Source organism: Sturnira hondurensis, unplaced genomic scaffold (assembly GCF_014824575.4).
Source record: "Sturnira hondurensis isolate 20B ecotype Veracruz unplaced genomic scaffold, ASM1482457v3 Scaffold0022908, whole genome shotgun sequence".
Lineage (NCBI taxonomy): Eukaryota > Metazoa > Chordata > Mammalia > Chiroptera > Phyllostomidae > Sturnira > Sturnira hondurensis.
This window is the reverse complement of record NW_028095539.1, coordinates 6,540,409-6,558,008: the sequence shown is the minus strand read 5'-3', so window position 1 is coordinate 6,558,008 and position 17,600 is coordinate 6,540,409. Positions and strand designations below refer to the sequence as shown.

Genomic DNA, 17,600 nt, shown 5'->3' with positions numbered 1-17,600 from the left:
ATGGGGATTCAGCAGGCTGTAAGCCACACAAGGGCAGGGGTTGTATCTGTCTTGCTGGCCACTGCAGCCCTGGAATGTGGCCCAGGGCCTGTCCAGAGATCCAGACTATAAGCAAGAGGGGAGAGGGGCAGCCCACGAAGCAAGGCCCCATCTTGCCTGGATCTTCTCCCCTTGAAGAAGTGGGGCAACACTTACTTCCATAGTTCAGGTCAAACTGCTTCATGGCCTCACCCTGCTCGTCCACCCTCTGCACGGCCAGCTGGGCCTCCTTCTCTGCCTTCTCACAAGCTGCTTCGGGGATATCAGAGGTGGCATGGGCAGCCCGCTCCAGGGTGTAGTGGGTGCTCCCACTGGTGCAGCCCAGACCTCCTGGCAAGGCCTCGTCGGGGGACCTGTAAGGAAGGAGGAACCCCGTTAGCCTGGAAGGGTGCAGAGCCCAGGGAAGGAGCGGAAAGGCAAAACCGCACACGGCACGTGCATGTGCCTGACCTGCACCGCTGTCCATCTGGACATGGCTCCTGGCAGCGGTGTGGCATGTGCAGGCCACATGGAAGGCCGCAGCCAGCCACCCCCAGCAGCACCGCTGGGACCCAGCTCTCTCCTCTCACGGGAAAGCTGCTCCTGCCCCCCCTTCCCAGGGCTAGGGAGCTCTGGGCCTTCCCGGTGTGGGCCACGCTCAGCAGGGCTCCACAAAGGAGTGGCGGCAAGGGCTCAGAACAGAGCTGCAGCACCTGACCAGCAGGGTGCTCGCCCTACCCCCAGGTTCCTCGGGTTTTAGTTTTCAAGACACAACACAACGCCACAGAGAAGCAGACAAGCAGTGCAGGAGCTGGTGATTGCAGGCACGCCCGAGGGTCGGGCAGGCAGTCACCCTCGGGTGCAGGGGCGAGTCGGGGGGCACCTGGCACACGGCGGGACACGCATGCTTGAAGTGCTGCTCAAAGAACTGGCTTAATACAATGGCCACAGAAAGGACCCGGATTCTGCTTTCGCTTTACCTTTTGGGTTTCAGAGGCATCCCGTTCTGCTGGCTCTCGTAACGGACAGAAGCATCACAGCCACCTGGCCTAGCAGACTTCTCCCCAAACCCTCCCGGCTCCAGCTTCCGGCTCTGCCTGTCCACCAGTGGTCTCTGACTGGAGAAGCTCCTCTTGGCCAGCTCCTTCTTCTCCCCCAGACCGGCCCCGGGCAGGCTGCCGTCTACCTGGGGGCTGGGCTCAGCCCCGGGGCCCTCGCGCCGCTCGCGCCGTTCGCTGAAGTCACTGCTCTCGGAGGCCGTCTCCCATTCTTCATTGGCATGGTCAGAGGAGTTCTGGCAGGAGAGCTCGGGGGACCTGCGGCCCACGGCCCCGGTCTTGTCCCCAGGACAGAGCTTTGACCGGGCTGGCCACTGTCCTGCCAGCAATGGGGGCTCATCCTCAGGGCCCCACAGGCCCAAGGACTCGCGCTCCTGCCGGAGGCGCCTGAATCGAGGGGGCTTGTCCTGGCGCGGAGGGCGCCTCCTCCTGAAGGGCCGGTTCTCTGCGTTCTCAGAATCTGCGACGTGGTCATCTTGGAAGAAGGCCCTCTTGTCCTCCATGCGGCTGTCCTCGAAGGCCCTGGCACCGAACGAGTCTGAGCGTCTGCAGGCCTCCGGGATGCACTCTCTGTCCGTGGGTCGCCGGGAGCCGCAGGCATCGGGGGAGCTGTGGTCCTGCCAGCAGGTGCCGGGACCCTTGCTCTGCCAGTGGGTCGACTCCTTGGACACGAAGGTTCTCCGCCCGTAGCTGCAGTGGCTCAGCCGGGGAGGGAGTGCTCGTCCGAAGGCCCTTGGGCCCCTGCTCTTTGCCTCCAGACCGCTGTGGTCATCGGAGTACGTCTTGTTGGACCGCCAGGAGTCTCTGAAGTCACCCTTCTTCAAGGCACCCTCCTCCCTGTCCAGGGGCGAGCCTTCGGGCGGGCCGCTCTCCGAGCCCCGCTGCCGCCGCCGCTTGGGCAGCTCTTCGTACTCGGAGCCCTCGCTGTGAGTCTCGCTGGCGATGCGGCGCCGGGGCTTGGCTCTGGGGAAGTCCTCGGGCTGCCCGAACTCTCGCAGTCCCCGGCCGCGGCAGCTCCTCTGGCTGTTGGTATAGACGCCCCGCGCCCCAAGGACCCCCCCGCCACAGATACCAGGGCCGCCGCCGCCAGCAGGCCGGCCACGGAAAGTGAATTCTCGGAACCCGCGGCCGCGGCTCCGGGCCTGGCCTCGGCCCCCAAAGGCTTGCTCCTCATCAATGAAGATCCAGTTATTCCTCTTTGTCGGAGGCGCATCACTGGGCTCCCGGGAGGGTCCTGGCTCCCAAGCCCCGTCAGGCTTCTCTTCCTCCTCAGACCTGCTGGCCGGGCAGCCTGGACGAGCACGGGCCAAGCCCTGGGCCTCCAGGGCGGATGTGGAGTTGGCCAGGGTGGGGTTGTTCTCCTCGTCCTCGTCCTTCCCACCCTGGGGACTGGGCGGTGCCTCCTCCCCGACGGCCAGGCGGGCACTCTCCTCCCCCAGCTCCTGCTTACTCTTGTCCACCTCTTTCTCTTTGTCTTCCACCTTGAGGGCTTTTAGCACGGGCTTCTTGATGGGCCCGGACCTCCGGGTCCTGCTGGTCTGCTCTTGGTGCTGGCTGCCCGAGCTTCGGGGCTCTGGGGTCCACTCCGGCTCCAGGGATGGCTGTTTGTGGGGGCTCCCTTCCTTCTCCCAGGAGGAGACGGTGAAGGACGGCTCCTCCCGGGGTGTCTCCTCCACACTGTCGGCTGCACCAGTGACCTTTGGCTGGTGGCTAACATCCCAATTGCTGTAATCTGGCTTTTTCTCAGATGGGGCAAAGTCAGGCTGCAGTGGGGTACACCTAAGGTTTGGGGTGTGGCCCCCAGGAGCACCTGCGTCGTGTACATTTTCTTGGGTTGGAAACAAAAGCTCCTGGCCTATTCTTTGAGAAGAGACACAGCTGTCAAAGTCTGCTGGGGCCTTCTTGTCAAAAGCACTCAAGTACTCCTCCACTCTCTCCTCAAGGAGGCCGCGCTGGGCACTTATGCCCCCTGACCTTCCGGGGGGGGCAGAGAAAGAGCTTTCATTCCTGGAAAGGAACCAGAAAAATCCGTCAATGTGATTGGAGCCTGGTTCTTGCTTTCCACGCTGAACACAGAGCTTAGTTTTAAAAAGAAAAAAATGTTTAAAAAAGGAAAAAATGATAACCACCAATACTACTTCTACCTTTAAAAAAAAAAGATTTTATTTATTTATTTTTAGAGCGTGAGGAACAAAGGAACAAAGAGAGAGAGAAACAACAACGTGTGGCCGCCTCCTGTGCACCCTTCACAGGGGACCTGGCCTACAACCCAGGCATGGGTCCTGACTGGGAATTGAGCCACGACCCTCTGGTTCGCAGGCCCGCGCTCAGTCCACTGAGCCACACCAGCCAGGGCTGGCTCCTCTACCTTTAAGTAGGTCTCAGAGCAGCTGGGCCATGGGTGGGCAGTGGCCCCCGGAGTCCAGAGAGTGGGGAGCACAGTGGCTGCTGGTGGATTCAGCATGCCACCCTGGAGACAGAGAACAGTCAAGGGTCCTCAGGTGCCACCAGCAAGCTGGAGCTTGGGCATCCGCGGAGAGCCTGGGCCTGGGCCAACAGGGCCAGCTTGCTTTACTTTCCCAGGGGAGACAGGGGATCGACATGCTTGTTCCACCTTCCAGCCCAGTGCCCCCGCCTCTCCCCACCCCCCCAGTCAGAGAGCTGCCTCTGACCCCAGAAGTGTCCTTAGCCTCAGCCCGGTCATCAGTTAAGTGGCCCCCGAGGCGCCCTCATCCCCTAGGCAGTGCGTCCCTGGACAGGGCCTCGTCCTGCAGGTGCAGGGCTGAGTCTGTCTCACCTGACATGCATGTCCATGGCCAACGTGTCGCTGGATTTTGGGTGGGGAAGCGAGTAGCTCTTGCTCTGCAATGCCATGTAGCCCTCGGGGCTCCACACAGGGGCCGGGTCGATGGCAGTCACCTTTCTTTCTTGCAGTGGGGGCACACGGCTCTGATCCTCAGAGCGACAGCTGGTCCCATTGAGGGACTCATGGGGCAGCACGGGCTTCATCAGTCCTGAGGAGGGAGAGAACTGGTCTGTGTCACCCCGTCCGAAAACCGTGCTCCGACCCCCAGGAAACAACAGTGACCCCGACTGTCACATGGACACAACACTTCCTGGCTGGTCGTCAGAGATCTTAACCTTTTCTGACCACGGGGCCTCTGAAGCCACAGCACTCAGTTCAAGGCATTGAAAGACCTGTTCAAAGTCCTGTGAAGTCCAGCCTAGGTTCAGATTAAGCAGCCCTGTGATGAAGGGCACTTTAAACTAGCAATGGAAACTGAAACCACCAAAGCAGAGCCTTCACCAATGTGGGCAGGGGGCCGAGGCAGCAGCGAGCATCTCTCTGCTTTGGGACCTGCTGCTCAGGGAGACCCGCAAGGGGGTTCCAGCTTCAGCTCCTTTTGTCTCCAGCCCTGAGACTGACCCCGCCTTTTCCTACAGGAGGCGGAGGGTGTGACACACATGGGACAACCAACCGTCACTGGTCTGAGGAGTTTAGGATGAACAGGTAGCTCCACCCTATAAGACACAAACTCACTGCACCCGCGCCCTCTGTCTGCCTCTATCAAATGAGGCCGCTGGGGCGGCACAGAAGATAAGGGCTTCCTTGGGCCTCAGACTGTCGGGGGGCTCTGTTCAAACACTATTGACCCGGGACCGTGACTCCGGCACAGAGGCTGGTGGAGCCGAGCGGTGGGCCCCCCGAATGTTGCAACGGCACACCGTTTCTCAGGTGCGGGTGTGAGGCCAGCCAAACTGCACAGCACTGGGCACGGACTTCGTTCAGGCACTACGGCGAAGTCTCAGTGCCTGGAAACCTTCCTGTCATGGAAACGAAACACTTTCTGCCATGGAAATGCGGGACAGAAGAGACCCAACATTTTGCTTGTACAGTGGTGTATCCCCTCAGAAACGGAAGCCCCCCATCAGTCTTCATGCCCCACAGACTTGTTCTTCCACCCAGCACAGGGATGGGCTTCCATGCACAGTGCAGAGAGCTGCAGCTGAGGCGTTGCTTCAAAGACCCTCCGAGGGCTATACCCTCGATCACAAGGTGGATGAGAAAAACACATGCTCTTTTGTGCAGGGACAGGGAAATGATGACGTTTGTGTCTCAGCCTGGGCAGGGTAGGGAAAGAAGAGTACCCCCTCTAGGAATCCAGAGCCACAGGCCACAGGTTTGGGGAAAGAGGGCATTCAGCTTTATACCCCCAGAGTGGTCTAGAAACACACCAAGTTAAAATAAAAGATGGTTCTAAGCTAGCAGAAGAAAACGGGAAACACCTCTAGAGGGGTACGCTCACCCCAAGCCATACTGAGTTCCCACGGTGAATAAAGCTCTATTAAGAATGAACTTGTGCCCTGGCTGGGTAGCCAGTCACTTAGGGCACTGTCCTGATACGCCAAGGTTGCAGGTTCCATCCCTGGTCAGGGAACATACAAGAATTAACCAATGAATGCATAAATAAGTGGAACAACAAATCTCTCTCTCACACCAATTAAAACAACAACAACATAAAACCCTGGCTAGTGTGGCCCAGTGAACTGGGCGACAGCCTGACAACCAAAGAGTTGCTGGTTTGATTCCCAGTCAAGGCACTTGTCTAGGTTGCAGGCCAGGTCAGGTCCCTAGGAGAGGGCACATGAGAGGCAATCACACATTGATGTTTCTCTCCCTTTCTTTCACCCTCCCTGCTCCTCTGGGTGAAAATAAAATCTAAAAAGAACCTGGATCCACCCGGACACAGCACATCAACAGAATTACATACCTCCTCAAGAACTTCAAATAACAGAATAATCTGTTAAACACTAGAAAATGATGTTTTAAATAATTAAAATACATAAAAGAAGGAATTAAAAATATTAACACAAGAAAAAATAACAGATTTAAGGAGAATCCTAATAATCAAAATATAGTCACTGAGATTAAAGCTCACTGGACAGTAAAGGAAAAGCAAGCAGATTAGACGCAGATGAAGAGAAAGCAGTCCTGAGGCATTTTCCCAGAAGGTCCCAGAGACGCCCTCTCTTTCATATTTAAGAGACTTGGAAAGCAGAATGAGAAGGTACGGAACACTCCAAGGGGAAGTTCTAGAAGAAAGGACACAGGATGAGGAAAGGGCAGTATGTCAACTGACAATTAGAAGAGAAGTTTCCAGAAGTGACAAAAGAAGCACAATCCACCCTTGGATCCATGCAGGAGCCCTTGGCAGAATGAGGCAGAGACAGACACACGCCTGGACACAGGGCACCACGACAGCACTGCAGAGCCCACAGACAGGAAGACCGTCTCAGAGAGAAGGCAGCGGGTCACCCAACAGGGCACACTCCCCGCAGCAGCGGGAACTGGAAGGAAAGCCAGTGCATTCCCCCCTCCCAGGCTGACAGTAACTGCTGACCTTGACCTCTGCACCCAGCCGTAATGCCCGGGAGAAAGGGTGGCACGGAGACTGGCGCAGGCAGAGCAAGACTGCTGACCACCTTTCCTGCCTTTCCTGAAGGACTCACGGCGCGCGCACTTCACGAAGAAGTAAACTGAACCCAGACAAAGGAAGAAGAGGAAAGAGGGGAACACAGCGAAGAAACTAGTACACATACAGGCCAATCTGACAAGCACAGACTAGACAAAACTACAAAAATAATCATGACTGATCAGGTGGGGATCAAACCCAGGAAGAGCTAAAACTCTAGGGAGAAATAACAAGACTGATGAGGAGGCGATCGGAGTTTAAGTTAAGAGGGAAAATACCGATGGGCACATGTCAGAATTGAATGTAGTCACCACGATAGTAGAAACAGAACACAAAGGAAAAGAAACAAAAAGACCAGGGAAACCTGATTAAAAATAAAAACATAAAAGAAAAGCATAGAGGGGGACAAACAAAAAACATAAAATAGGAAGGGAGGAAATCCAAATATGATCACCCCAGGAATTCCCAAGGACTGGCTTTGGCCACCAAGAAGTACTTCCGGGATGGACGGAACCACACACTACAGACACACAAACATACGCTCCGCAAAACAGGCTTGGTGAGGCCAGCGATGAAAACACGGAAGAGGATGCCAAACGATCAGCAATCCAGGGAAACCAGAAACGACGTTACTATTGGACAGAGCAGACTTTAGAGACGGGGAAACTCCGAGAGTGGCAGGTAACGAGGATGTGCCTCCCGACGGGGCAGACAGACCATGCCGATGGTCTCCCAGGACTCACAGACCCACGGCCATCACGGGACACCCAAACACGGCCTCTGAGAAACTGATCAGGGCAAAAACTGATCAGAAACTGATCAAGGGGACAAAAACTGCGATGACATCAACATTCACAAAGCACAATTAGCAAGCTCAATTCACGTCTAATTAGAGAAAAAACCTCTTCTAAAGCGAACACAGATTGTTGAAAAAAAAGTCATAGTCTACAAAGAAAATCTCAACAAACGTCCAGCGGTCTTGACTGGGGCCCTGTTGGCAAGTTCAGCCCTCGAGTGAAATTCGAGCTGCTGCCTGTTTTAAAAATAGTTTCCCTGGAAAGCAAGGCACGGATTCACTGGCCACTGTCTACAGCTGTGTCTGTTCTCACCCCAGCAGAGCTGAGCAGCTGCCCCAAGCCCCAGACCGATTCACTGTCCAGCATTTATAGAAAAAGTGATAACCCCTGGTCTCCTATCACACAGACGGCATTATCTGACCACAAAACAGCCACATTAGAAAATCACACCGTAAGAATAATCTTTAAACCCTGTATTTGGAAAAGCTACAATTTTCCGTTAAAAAACCAGAGAAACCACTGGATGGGTGCTTACCCGAAGGAGGCAGGGCCGAGGGGTAGAAGTCCACTGGGGCCCGAGTGGGCGCGATCCGGGGGTCCATGTAGGAAGGCATCATCATCCACCTGGGGTCGAAGCCCAGCATCTGGGGGTGGTGCGTGTAGAAGGTGCGCTGCGGGTGGGAGGGTGGGGGGTACACCTGCGGCCAGTGCTGCACCTTGTACATCTGCTCCTGAGCAGGGAGACAGGCCCAGTGAGACAGGGCTACGGCAGACACCACCCCTGCGTGCACACTGCGCCAGCACGGGGCACAGAAAGCCCACTGGGAACAGGAGGCCAAGAGAGGAAAGGGGAGAACGGCTGCTGCAGGGGACAGTTGTGCCAACTCACGGTGGGAGCCCACGGGTGCCTCCAATAAAAAGCAGACGGGTCTCAGATCACACACTCCAGGGACTGACACCTGGCCAGCACACCTCCCAGGGACTCTCCTTGCCTACAGCCACCTGGGCACGTCACCATCCTCCCCTTCCTCTCCACTGTCCTCTTGGAGTCACTCTCCAAGCTACAGGGGTGATACTGTCCACACACACTCACCCCCCTGACTACGACAACCCCATGCTCCCAAAGAGCTTCTGAGGGCTCTCCACAGGGTTCCAAGTCGGCCACGGTGTCTGTGGGGCCCTGGCCCTGACTTCTTGGCCCCCTTCACAAGACTGCCTGCCACCTGAGGCCTTGGTAGCACGCTGGGCCCTCTGTCTGGGAAGGGCCTGTTTCCTCCACCCCCAAACCTGGCTCACTCACACTTTTCTTAGGTTCTATCTTAAAAAGCACCTCCTCTGGAAAGCCTGTCCCGGCTCCCTGGAGAAGTCAGGCCCCTGTCCTCTGCTCCCCAGCACTCACGACAGGGCATTACTGCCCTGAGATGGCCCGCCTTCCCGCTTTGTGAGAGACGGCACCCCGACTTCACGGCAATGTCCTTGCCCCGACTGCCAGGGCTGGAGTAGAGAACATGCACCGCACAAGCGCACGAACATAAAGCATCAGCAGAACAGCCAGCACGGAGGACCTGGAGGCGCTCACTTCACAGCCTGCTCCATGGCATCAGGGCCTTGGAGGCTGCCTCCAGGCACATCCTGAGTGGGTGCCCGGCAGGATTCTGGTTCAGAGTCAGCCTAGGAGAGCCCAATGGGCTGCCCACTGCCAGCGGCCTGGGCTGGACGCCCCCAGACAGCTTCATTGGCCCTTAGGACATCTCTGCAGAGCACTCAGCACCCAGCAATAGAGATCTCACAGCCACAGAGGAGGCTGTAGGCCTCCGCCCACAGCAACCCCTCACGTCTGGACCCCAGGTTCCCAGGAAACCCGACCAGACAGTCCGCCAGACCCCTTCGGGCTGTCCTGGTGCTTTCAGACTGCCCCTGTTCTTGAGAAAGGACCTGCCCATCACTGCCCCCAGCCGGGCTACCTAGAGCCACACTTGCTGCTGTATCTGGCTCACACTGCTGCAGAGAGCTCCCTGGTCAGTAATTCTCTGCAAGCCCCGAGCCACCACGGTGTCACTCACTGCCATGTGGAAATGTACAAGTCTACCTTCCTGTCCAGAGCTCAGGATTCAGTGGCTCCTGGAACACCTTCTAGGAGCCCAAGGTAAGGAGGGCCCGGGGGGAGGGTTTTAAAGGCCACAGAAGGAGATTCTGGGAAGAGTCTGGATTTGTACCCGCAGGGCACACACAGTCTGAAATTTTTCTGGTTACCGTTAATAGTAATTGACTGCACATTCAGCTGCTGAACTAGGTAATACCCATGCATGATCCCCGGTTCCCACCCCAAGGCACTGCTCACTGGTGACACATCTGCTCCTTTACTTCTCTCCTGTAAGACACTGCACTGCCAACGAGTGTTCCAGATGGACCAGGTGACCAGGTTCCCAGAGACTCAATCAGATTGCAGCTATCACGAACACGGTCTTGTCCAGGGCAAGAGGTAAACTTCTTTTAAGGTTTATGAAACACCAATGAAGGTGACGTGGCTAGATCAGTTTGCAGGAGCCACAAAGCCCTCCCTGCCACACTGAGAGGCAGGTACTCCTGCCTCCTGGTTGGCAATGACCTGCCAAGGCCATGGAAGACTAGAGAAGCTACAATCTGGTCAACCCATACAAACTGCGTCCTTCACCCAAAGGCTAATGTGTCTCTCTCACAGCTCTCTGAGCAGGTCCAGGGCCACCCTCGTTCCCTGGGAAGGTCCCCGTGTGGGGCCACAGCGTGCTGCTCTGAACGAGAAAACCTCTGTCCAAGCTCACCCGCCCCACATCCAAGGCACACGCCGTGCACAAACTCTGCCTTGCTGAGAACAGAGAAGGAGGTCAGCCAACTACCACCCGGAGGAAACACTTGCAGAGACGACAGTCAGGGCTGATCTACCAAGGCCTGAGGTTTCGAGGTGCAGCTCCTGGTGTGAGTAGGAGATAGGGGGGTGGACTTCGGTTTGTTTTAATGGAGGGGACATCACTCAGCAGTCAGGTCTGTTTACATGGGCCTTCTCAATGTCCCCTCTCTTTACCTGTTGTTGCTGCTGCTGGCGCTGGAACCTGGGAGGAAGCGACTTCTGGAACTTGCTGAACTCCTGTGCAGGGGACCCAGCCTCCCGGGCCCCCTCCTCACTGCTGCCGTTCTGAGCCACGGCTGCAGTAGCTGCGGGGGCTTCTTCTGAAAACGAGCTGGGGGCTTCCTGGGCAGAGAACTCGGGGGAGCCTAAGGAACAACCAACCAGAGAAACAACCAAAGTAAGCTCATAGAAGCTGGACCAACCAAATGTTTAAAAGCACATGGTTCTCCTTGCTGGCACTGCCACCATGCTGGACCACTGACAACCCTGACCCTGGCACTGTGCTAACGCTTCGCAGGCACAAGCTCACCAGTTCCCACAGCACCACTTGGAAACAAAGCATTCAGATGTCAGATGCACTGTTTGAGGTCACAGCACCAGCGGCGGAGCTGGATTTGGGTCCAGGTGACAGAGATTTCATTAAAAAAGGACCCTGGTATATCAGCGAGCAGCCACAAGCTCGACAACAGCCCACATGCCCATCATCCCCACAGCTTGGCCCCACACGTCCAAAGGCCATGGGACCTGGGCACAGCGGCCTCCCCTGTACCATGGGGACAGCAGTGATGCCTACGCCACAGGGCTTGTGGAATCACAATCAGTGAGACAGCCCATGTAACGCACTTAAAGCAGCACCCGATGGGCCCTGAGTGCTCAGCACAACCGCTCCCCACTCTCTCTGAAGTTCCCTTCTCTCTCGTCACATCCCAGCTTTGCACCCTCCCTCCCTGCTCCAGCTTCACTGAGGCACAGCTGACACTGGCGTTCTTCATTCTGCCGCAGAGCTGAGGGGCCTGGTGCGGAGACCTCCAGGCCCAGCAATGCACTCAGAGGAACAGTGCAGGGGGGGCGGGGTGGGTGCCAAGACCTCCCAAATCGCCAGGCCCACAGGCCCACCCGGGGACTATACCCACTGACCACGCCCCCACCGAGCGGTCTCCACCCGGACCGGTCACCGCCCCGTGGTGAGGACTGGAAGCTGCACAGGCTTCACTGGGACTCAGGAAAAGGGAACTGACAGAGGGACGTGGAAGCTGTCAGACCAGCAGCACGACCCGCCCTGGGAGGCTCTGAGAGACCGAAACAAAGACCAGACACTTCTCTCCTGAAGAGTTGGTCTCCGTTGATTTTTTAAAACATCACAAAGAACATAGCTGATTTGTTCTTCAAAACTGCTCCAGAGACGCCCTCCATCACATAGTGCCACACAGCATCTCCGAGGCAGCCTTGGGACCCACTCCTTCCGGTGTGCCGAAAAACGTGTTCTCCAACGGCAGGGAGAGGGCCCTATGCTGCCACCAAAGTCCCGCAACACCTGCATCTTTGGTGCATCTTTGGTCGAGCAGTGCAAGTAACAGTAAGAGAGATAAGGGCGACAAAACCGGCAATATTACCAGTACACACGTGACTTCTACATGCAGAAGGTGTGCCAAGGGCTTCACATCCATCACCTCACGTGGCCCCGCAGCACGCAGGGAGGGACACGATGCTATTATCCCACTGCACAGACCCAAGAAAACAAGCTCCAGAGGTGAGGCACAGAGCCATCTAGTTTCAACAGCCGAGATGGGATGTGACTCCAGGCATAGCCCCAGGCCGAAACTTAGCGCCTGATGCTTCCCAAGGCCCCCTTACTGTAAGCCATGGCCTGTGCTAGGAAGCCAGGGAGATGTGAACAAAAGCCGCCCAGGGTTCCCGTTCGGGGGACGAGGGCCCCTGGCTCACCTTTGCGGATAGCAGGGCCGTTCTCCTGCGGGGACACCTTCTCAGTGCCTGGAGACCGGAGCACTTCCTTCTCCACCTGCTTCTGGGCCTCGCTGGCCTTCTGAGCCTGCTTACACTTCTGGTCCAGCTGTTTGAGTTTGGCGGCGCAGGCGGCCAACCTCTCCTCGCGGGCTCGGCGCTCCTCCTCCTCCCGGCGCTTCCGGGCGCGCTCCACAGCCTCAGACATCTCGGACTGGACGAACTTCTGCCGTGGGGGTGGCTTGTCCTCTTTGTCCTCGACGGACTGTTGCCGGAACACACCGCCCACAGAGGACTTCTGCCAAGAAAGCCTCTGATGAAGGGAGAGGGGGCGACCCCAGGGCGGGGCCAGCGCTCTTCCCAAGACCCTGGAGCCCCTCCGGGGGGCCGTGTCATCATGCACCAGGTGGGCCAGAGCTTGAACCCTGCCCTGCCCTTGACTGCATCTGCAATGAGGTTTGGCAAGTACCAATGCTCTGCACCTTCGTTTCTCATTTGCGAACTGGGGACAAAATAGGAAGCCTCTGGGATTGTGAAGAGGCCCTGAACTGTCTGCGAGGCATTCAGCCCTGGGCAGACACAGGGCGCTCCCAGCCCAAGGCCGCTCGCCACTCCAAAGGGGACCGAGGTTAGGCCTCCGCAGCTGACCAACAGGATCTGAAAAGCACACACTCTACTCCTCGCCTGGTGAACATCACAAACCTCTGGGTGTAAAGGGCCACAACAAGTTGAAATTCATAGACATACGGTTTCGAGATGATTCTTTGTGTAAAAACAAAAGGTATCTCTGAGAAGAGCTACAGCGGACAGCTCACCCAGCAAGTTGCTGCCTGGGTGCCTTACCGGCAACACCCAGGGCCGGAGACGCAGTGGCGGAACTCAGAGCAGCACGCCCTCTCACCGGCGGGCGGGAGGGGAGCCCCAAGGGCCACAGCCACTGAATCCCAATGACATGTGACTATCGCAACATACAGCTTCCTGTTATGACCGCAAGATGTACAGGACTGTGGAAAGCCACCGAACATGGAAAAAAAACAAGATCTATGCCTTTTCTTATGCATTATTTCTCTCTCTACCAAAGCAATATGCCACGCACTGGCTGCAGTCAGGAAGTTTTCTCCTACAAATTAACTTCTCATAATCCAGAGAAAACTGCCACAATCAAAAGATGAAGAACTTCTACTCTGGAAACATGAAGGCAGTTATTACATAACTTTCGTTTTGCTGTTGAACGTTACCTTCTGCCCACACCCTGGGGTGGGCGGGTGCCGTCTCCCCCCACAGCGCAGGTTGTGATTTACCCAAACCCCGGTGGTCACCACTCACTTGCAGACAACCCTCAATGTGTGTCCTGACCAAGTCCATCAGAAAGGCCTAGCTACCAAGTAGCAGAATTACAGACAATGTGGACATTGTTAAGACTAATGATGTGGCTTTCTAAAGTGTCCTAAGATTAGCTATCATTTTATAGACAAAAAGTTCTGAAAAAGATATGAATTATGACAATCTTTCCAAAACTTTGAGTTCATAGAATTCTATAGACTTCATCTTTGTTGACTCTATTCAGTTAATTCACAGAGTTGCTATGAGTAAATCAAAGGGAAACCATCTCTTGAATACTGCACCTAATTAATGTAAGAATGAAAAGGGGAGTAATTTCAGGATAATTCCCAAAAGAAGCAATGTGTCTATCCCCTGTAACTAGCACAGTGCCTGGCATATAATATGTACTCAATAAAAAAGACTGAGGGTACAGGGCACTTTCATTTTATAAGGAGATGTGGAATAGGAGTCCTTTAAATAGCAAAGTGCATTGAAAATTGTTAACTTTTGCCAAGGGTGTTTAAAGTATTGCATTTACCATCCCCAGTCCTGCCCCTCCTGAACAATTCAGTCCCAAAGTCACGAGACTTTGTGGCAAAACAAGGCCAGCACCTGCGACAGAGTCCCAGGGGCCGGGAACAAGTGGTCAGAGCCCAGACAGGGAGGGGAAGACATCCGTGTGGCAATGTGGCCCCAGTGGCTGGGTGAGGACGGAATTCCTAGGGAGACAGCCCAGCAGGGACATTCAGGGCGTCCACCTGGGGCACTGCCATCTGAGCGGGTGAGGAGGGCATCTGCGCCAGGCAGAGTGGCGGCAGGAATGGGAGACTGGTCGCCTATAGGAGGACTGACCAAACAGGTGTGAATGTCAGGGACAGATGGGGGACAACTCGAGTGAACTCTGTGGGACTTCCAGTCTTCTGTGCAGACACAGAGGTGATGCAGACATGGCCGTGTGTGCACATATGCACACACACAAGCTCCCTGACTGTCCCCTGAGAGGGTGTGGGGGCGGGGACACCCCAACAGCAGTGAACACCCCCAGTTCCCACATGTGCGTTTCTGCATCACGAGGACTGCTTCCGGGACCGAGGCAGGGCAGGAAGGGAGCAGCTTGAGGAAACCTGTTCTACCAGAAAGCAAGGAACTGCACGGAAGAGGATGGACACACGTTAAGAGGGCAGGGACGCCACGTGGAGAGGCTCTCTACGGCCAAAGCAAAGACAGTTTCAGCTGTGAAACCACAATAAAGATGGACTATAACTTACTGATATAAATAAACTCAAAGTGGCATGAGAAACAGGATATTCCGAGTCTCAAAGTTTCTGCCCACAAAATTCTTATCTGTTACAAATGTGGAAGAGAATTAAGGCCACATTGTGAAACTTGGCAGGAATCGCCTTAATCAAGTGACAACTGTCAGAGCAGGAGAGAGACAAATCATGGTCACCTATCAGGACGCAATGAGAAGAGTCGTGTCACCTGAGAGACCCAAGCCAAAAAAGGAAATCCTGATGCTAATGGCAAGAAAGGAGCGGACAAACGCACTTTGAGGTGTACTCTACAGGTAGCTGGGCGGGGACCTCCCAAGGTGTCGCAGTCACGAAAGCAGGAAAGTGGTTCCGAACCGAGTGGGACGACAGAGACAGGACACCTGAAGTGGGGTGTGACTTTGAAGTGGATCCCTGTGTAAAGGCTATTCATTAACAGGACAACTGTTACAAGTGACAGCAGTGACAGGTCCCTGCTAACGTCCTGCCTGAGACTGTGGTCACTAGGAGGACTGTCGTTTTGGGGTATCATGTTACCCAAGTGTTCCATGGGGGTAGTGCCTGGTCACTCGATGTCTCTTTAAATAGCTCAGGAAAAAGTATTCTTTGTAGTGTACTTCCAGCTTTCCGATATGTCTGCCTGTTGCAAAATTTCCAGAGAAATTTTTTAAATTTAAAAAAAAGCCTGTCCACCTAGGACTTTGAGAAATTCAGTCACTGAAACTCAGTGGCCAGCCAACTGGGTGCCCTGTTGAGGTCTTTCTCCTGGAGCACCGGTCACACAACCGTGGGAAGACTGTGTGTGCCCCTGCTGGTCACAGTGGCAGAACCCTTCCGGTGCCCTGGTACCTGGTAGTCAAGGCCTGGCGTCCAGCTGTGAGGCTTCCTGGAAGGCGGCTGAGCTTCCGGCGCCTTCCGGATGGCCCGGGCCATGCCCACTGTTTCACTCCAGTCCTTGCCTTCCTCTTGGGTACGCTTGGCATCGGCACTGTCCGAAGAACTCATGGACAACTGCCGCTGGCCCCTGGGGTCCCAGCTGTTCCTAGGACAAATGGCATGCAAGTTTCGTTACCGAAAAGTAACGAAACTTTTCGTTAGTTTCCTGGTCAAACCGACTGGTCGCATCACACTAGCCAGAGGCCGTTCTCAGTCAGCTGTCAGTATACCCATTTCCTTCATCAGAACACACCCAACTCCACACACCCCATGGGTGGCAGGACCTGCCCAGAACACAACTGAGCACCACCATTTACCAAATCACTCTTCCACACAAGGCTCCAGGTAGTCAGTTTCACACTCACTGCTTCACCTAATGGAAGAAAAAAAGGCTTTACTCTCCCCCTTTTAAAGAGCTGAAAACCGAGTCTCAGAGGCCGGGCAGCTGCTCTGCCCAGGGAGGAGCTAACAGATGAAGGTCCTTCTCCTTTATTACAAGAGCTCCTTCCCCGTGCTCTGCCCAAAGAGGGAGGGTTCAACAACGCTCCTCCGCACAGCCAAAGATGGCTGAGGCCCTCCTAAAGAGAGCGAGAGAGAAGAACAAAGCACACAGTAGGGACCGGGGGGCATTCCAGAGGGTGGCTCTGGGGCTGGAAGGTAGGGGGGTGCTGTGCGGGGCTCACCATCACAGGCTGCAGTGCAAATGCAGGCTCTGGGGCAGAATGTACGTGCACACACCAAGCACCTCTTGCGTGTGAAACGAGCCCAGTAACAAGACAGGAGCTCAGAAAAGCAGGGCCAGGTCTGGCAGGTCTGTGTGTCTGCATGTGTGTGTGCTCACATGTGCACGTGATGCAGGGGAGGGGAGGCAGGTGAGGTAGGCTGGGAGATCACAGCCTCTCTGAGGAACTTGGGCGCCACACTCAGGCTCCTGATCCACCAGAAAAGACCTGTCTTTAGAAGACAGCCAGGCCCAGTGTGAGGGCGAGAGGGTGAAAGCTGCTGGCTCTGCTCGGTCGGGAAGGGAAAGGATGATGCCTGCCCCGAGGCTCCAGTCGGGACGAGGGGGAGGGTACGGTCAAGGGCAGTTTCAGGAATTACTGTGGTCAGGGACATGAAGAGGGCAATGGGGACTTGGAGCTCATCATAGGAATCTCAAAGTGGGGGTTGGGCATCATCGACCAGCTCAGAAAATATCAAAAAAAGAACAGGTTTTAATCCTGGTTGGTGTCACTCAGCAGACTGAGCACAGGCCTGTGAACCAAAGTGTTCTATTCCCAGCCAGGACATGCTTGGGTTGTGGGCCAGGTACCCAGCAAGAAGCAACCATACATTCACGTTTCTCTCGCTCTCTTTCTCCTTCTCTTCCCCTCTCTAAAATGAATACTAAATGAATAAATAAAATCTTAAAAAAAACCCCAGCAGGTTTTAAAGTAGATTTAGAGAGAAGGTGCCTACAATTTGGGGTGTTCTTGGTCATAGCCACTGGTAAAGCTAGGTCCAAAACCCATGCCTAACTCTTTTAGTTGAATATGCCATTAACACCATCCGAAAGAGACAAGAAACAGAATGTCCTACTGATCCTACAAATCTGTAAGATTGTATGTCTTTGCCTTTGCCTTCAATTCCTGGTCACATTTCCTTCCAAGCCTAGTGTTCCAAGAACTGACCCACAGCTACTTCCCACGCGCATCCAAAGCTTCGGCTGAAAATCACAGTGTGACGATAAATGACAGAGGCCTCAGCCAGTTAGCGGCGTGCTACCAGAGAAAGACTGGCAGCAGACCGTCACCAGCTCCCTCCAGACGGGGGCGCTCACTTCTGGAGCTTTGAAGCGAAAGAGGAAACAACATCGAGAGACTTGCAGACTCAAC

The 17,600-nt window shown here is 55.2% G+C and overlaps 1 protein-coding gene across 5 annotated transcripts in view; it reads right to left on the bottom strand.

Moving 5' to 3' along the window:
- PRRC2B (proline rich coiled-coil 2B) overlaps positions 1-17,600 on the bottom strand; it is an 81,211-nt gene that overhangs the window by 18,291 nt on the left and 45,320 nt on the right. For all 5 annotated transcript variants that reach the window (XM_037036944.1, XM_037036945.1, XM_037036946.1 and 2 more), the window contains exons 11-17: positions 15,640-15,832; positions 12,179-12,494; positions 10,409-10,599; positions 7,883-8,078; positions 3,874-4,090; positions 999-3,083; positions 196-392 (exon numbers count right to left, since the gene is read on the bottom strand). In XM_037036944.1, coding sequence (XP_036892839.1) covers positions 196-392; positions 999-3,083; positions 3,874-4,090; positions 7,883-8,078; positions 10,409-10,599; positions 12,179-12,494; positions 15,640-15,832 — 3,395 coding nt within the window. The remainder of the gene's footprint in view (positions 1-195; positions 393-998; positions 3,084-3,873; positions 4,091-7,882; positions 8,079-10,408; positions 10,600-12,178; positions 12,495-15,639; positions 15,833-17,600) is intronic.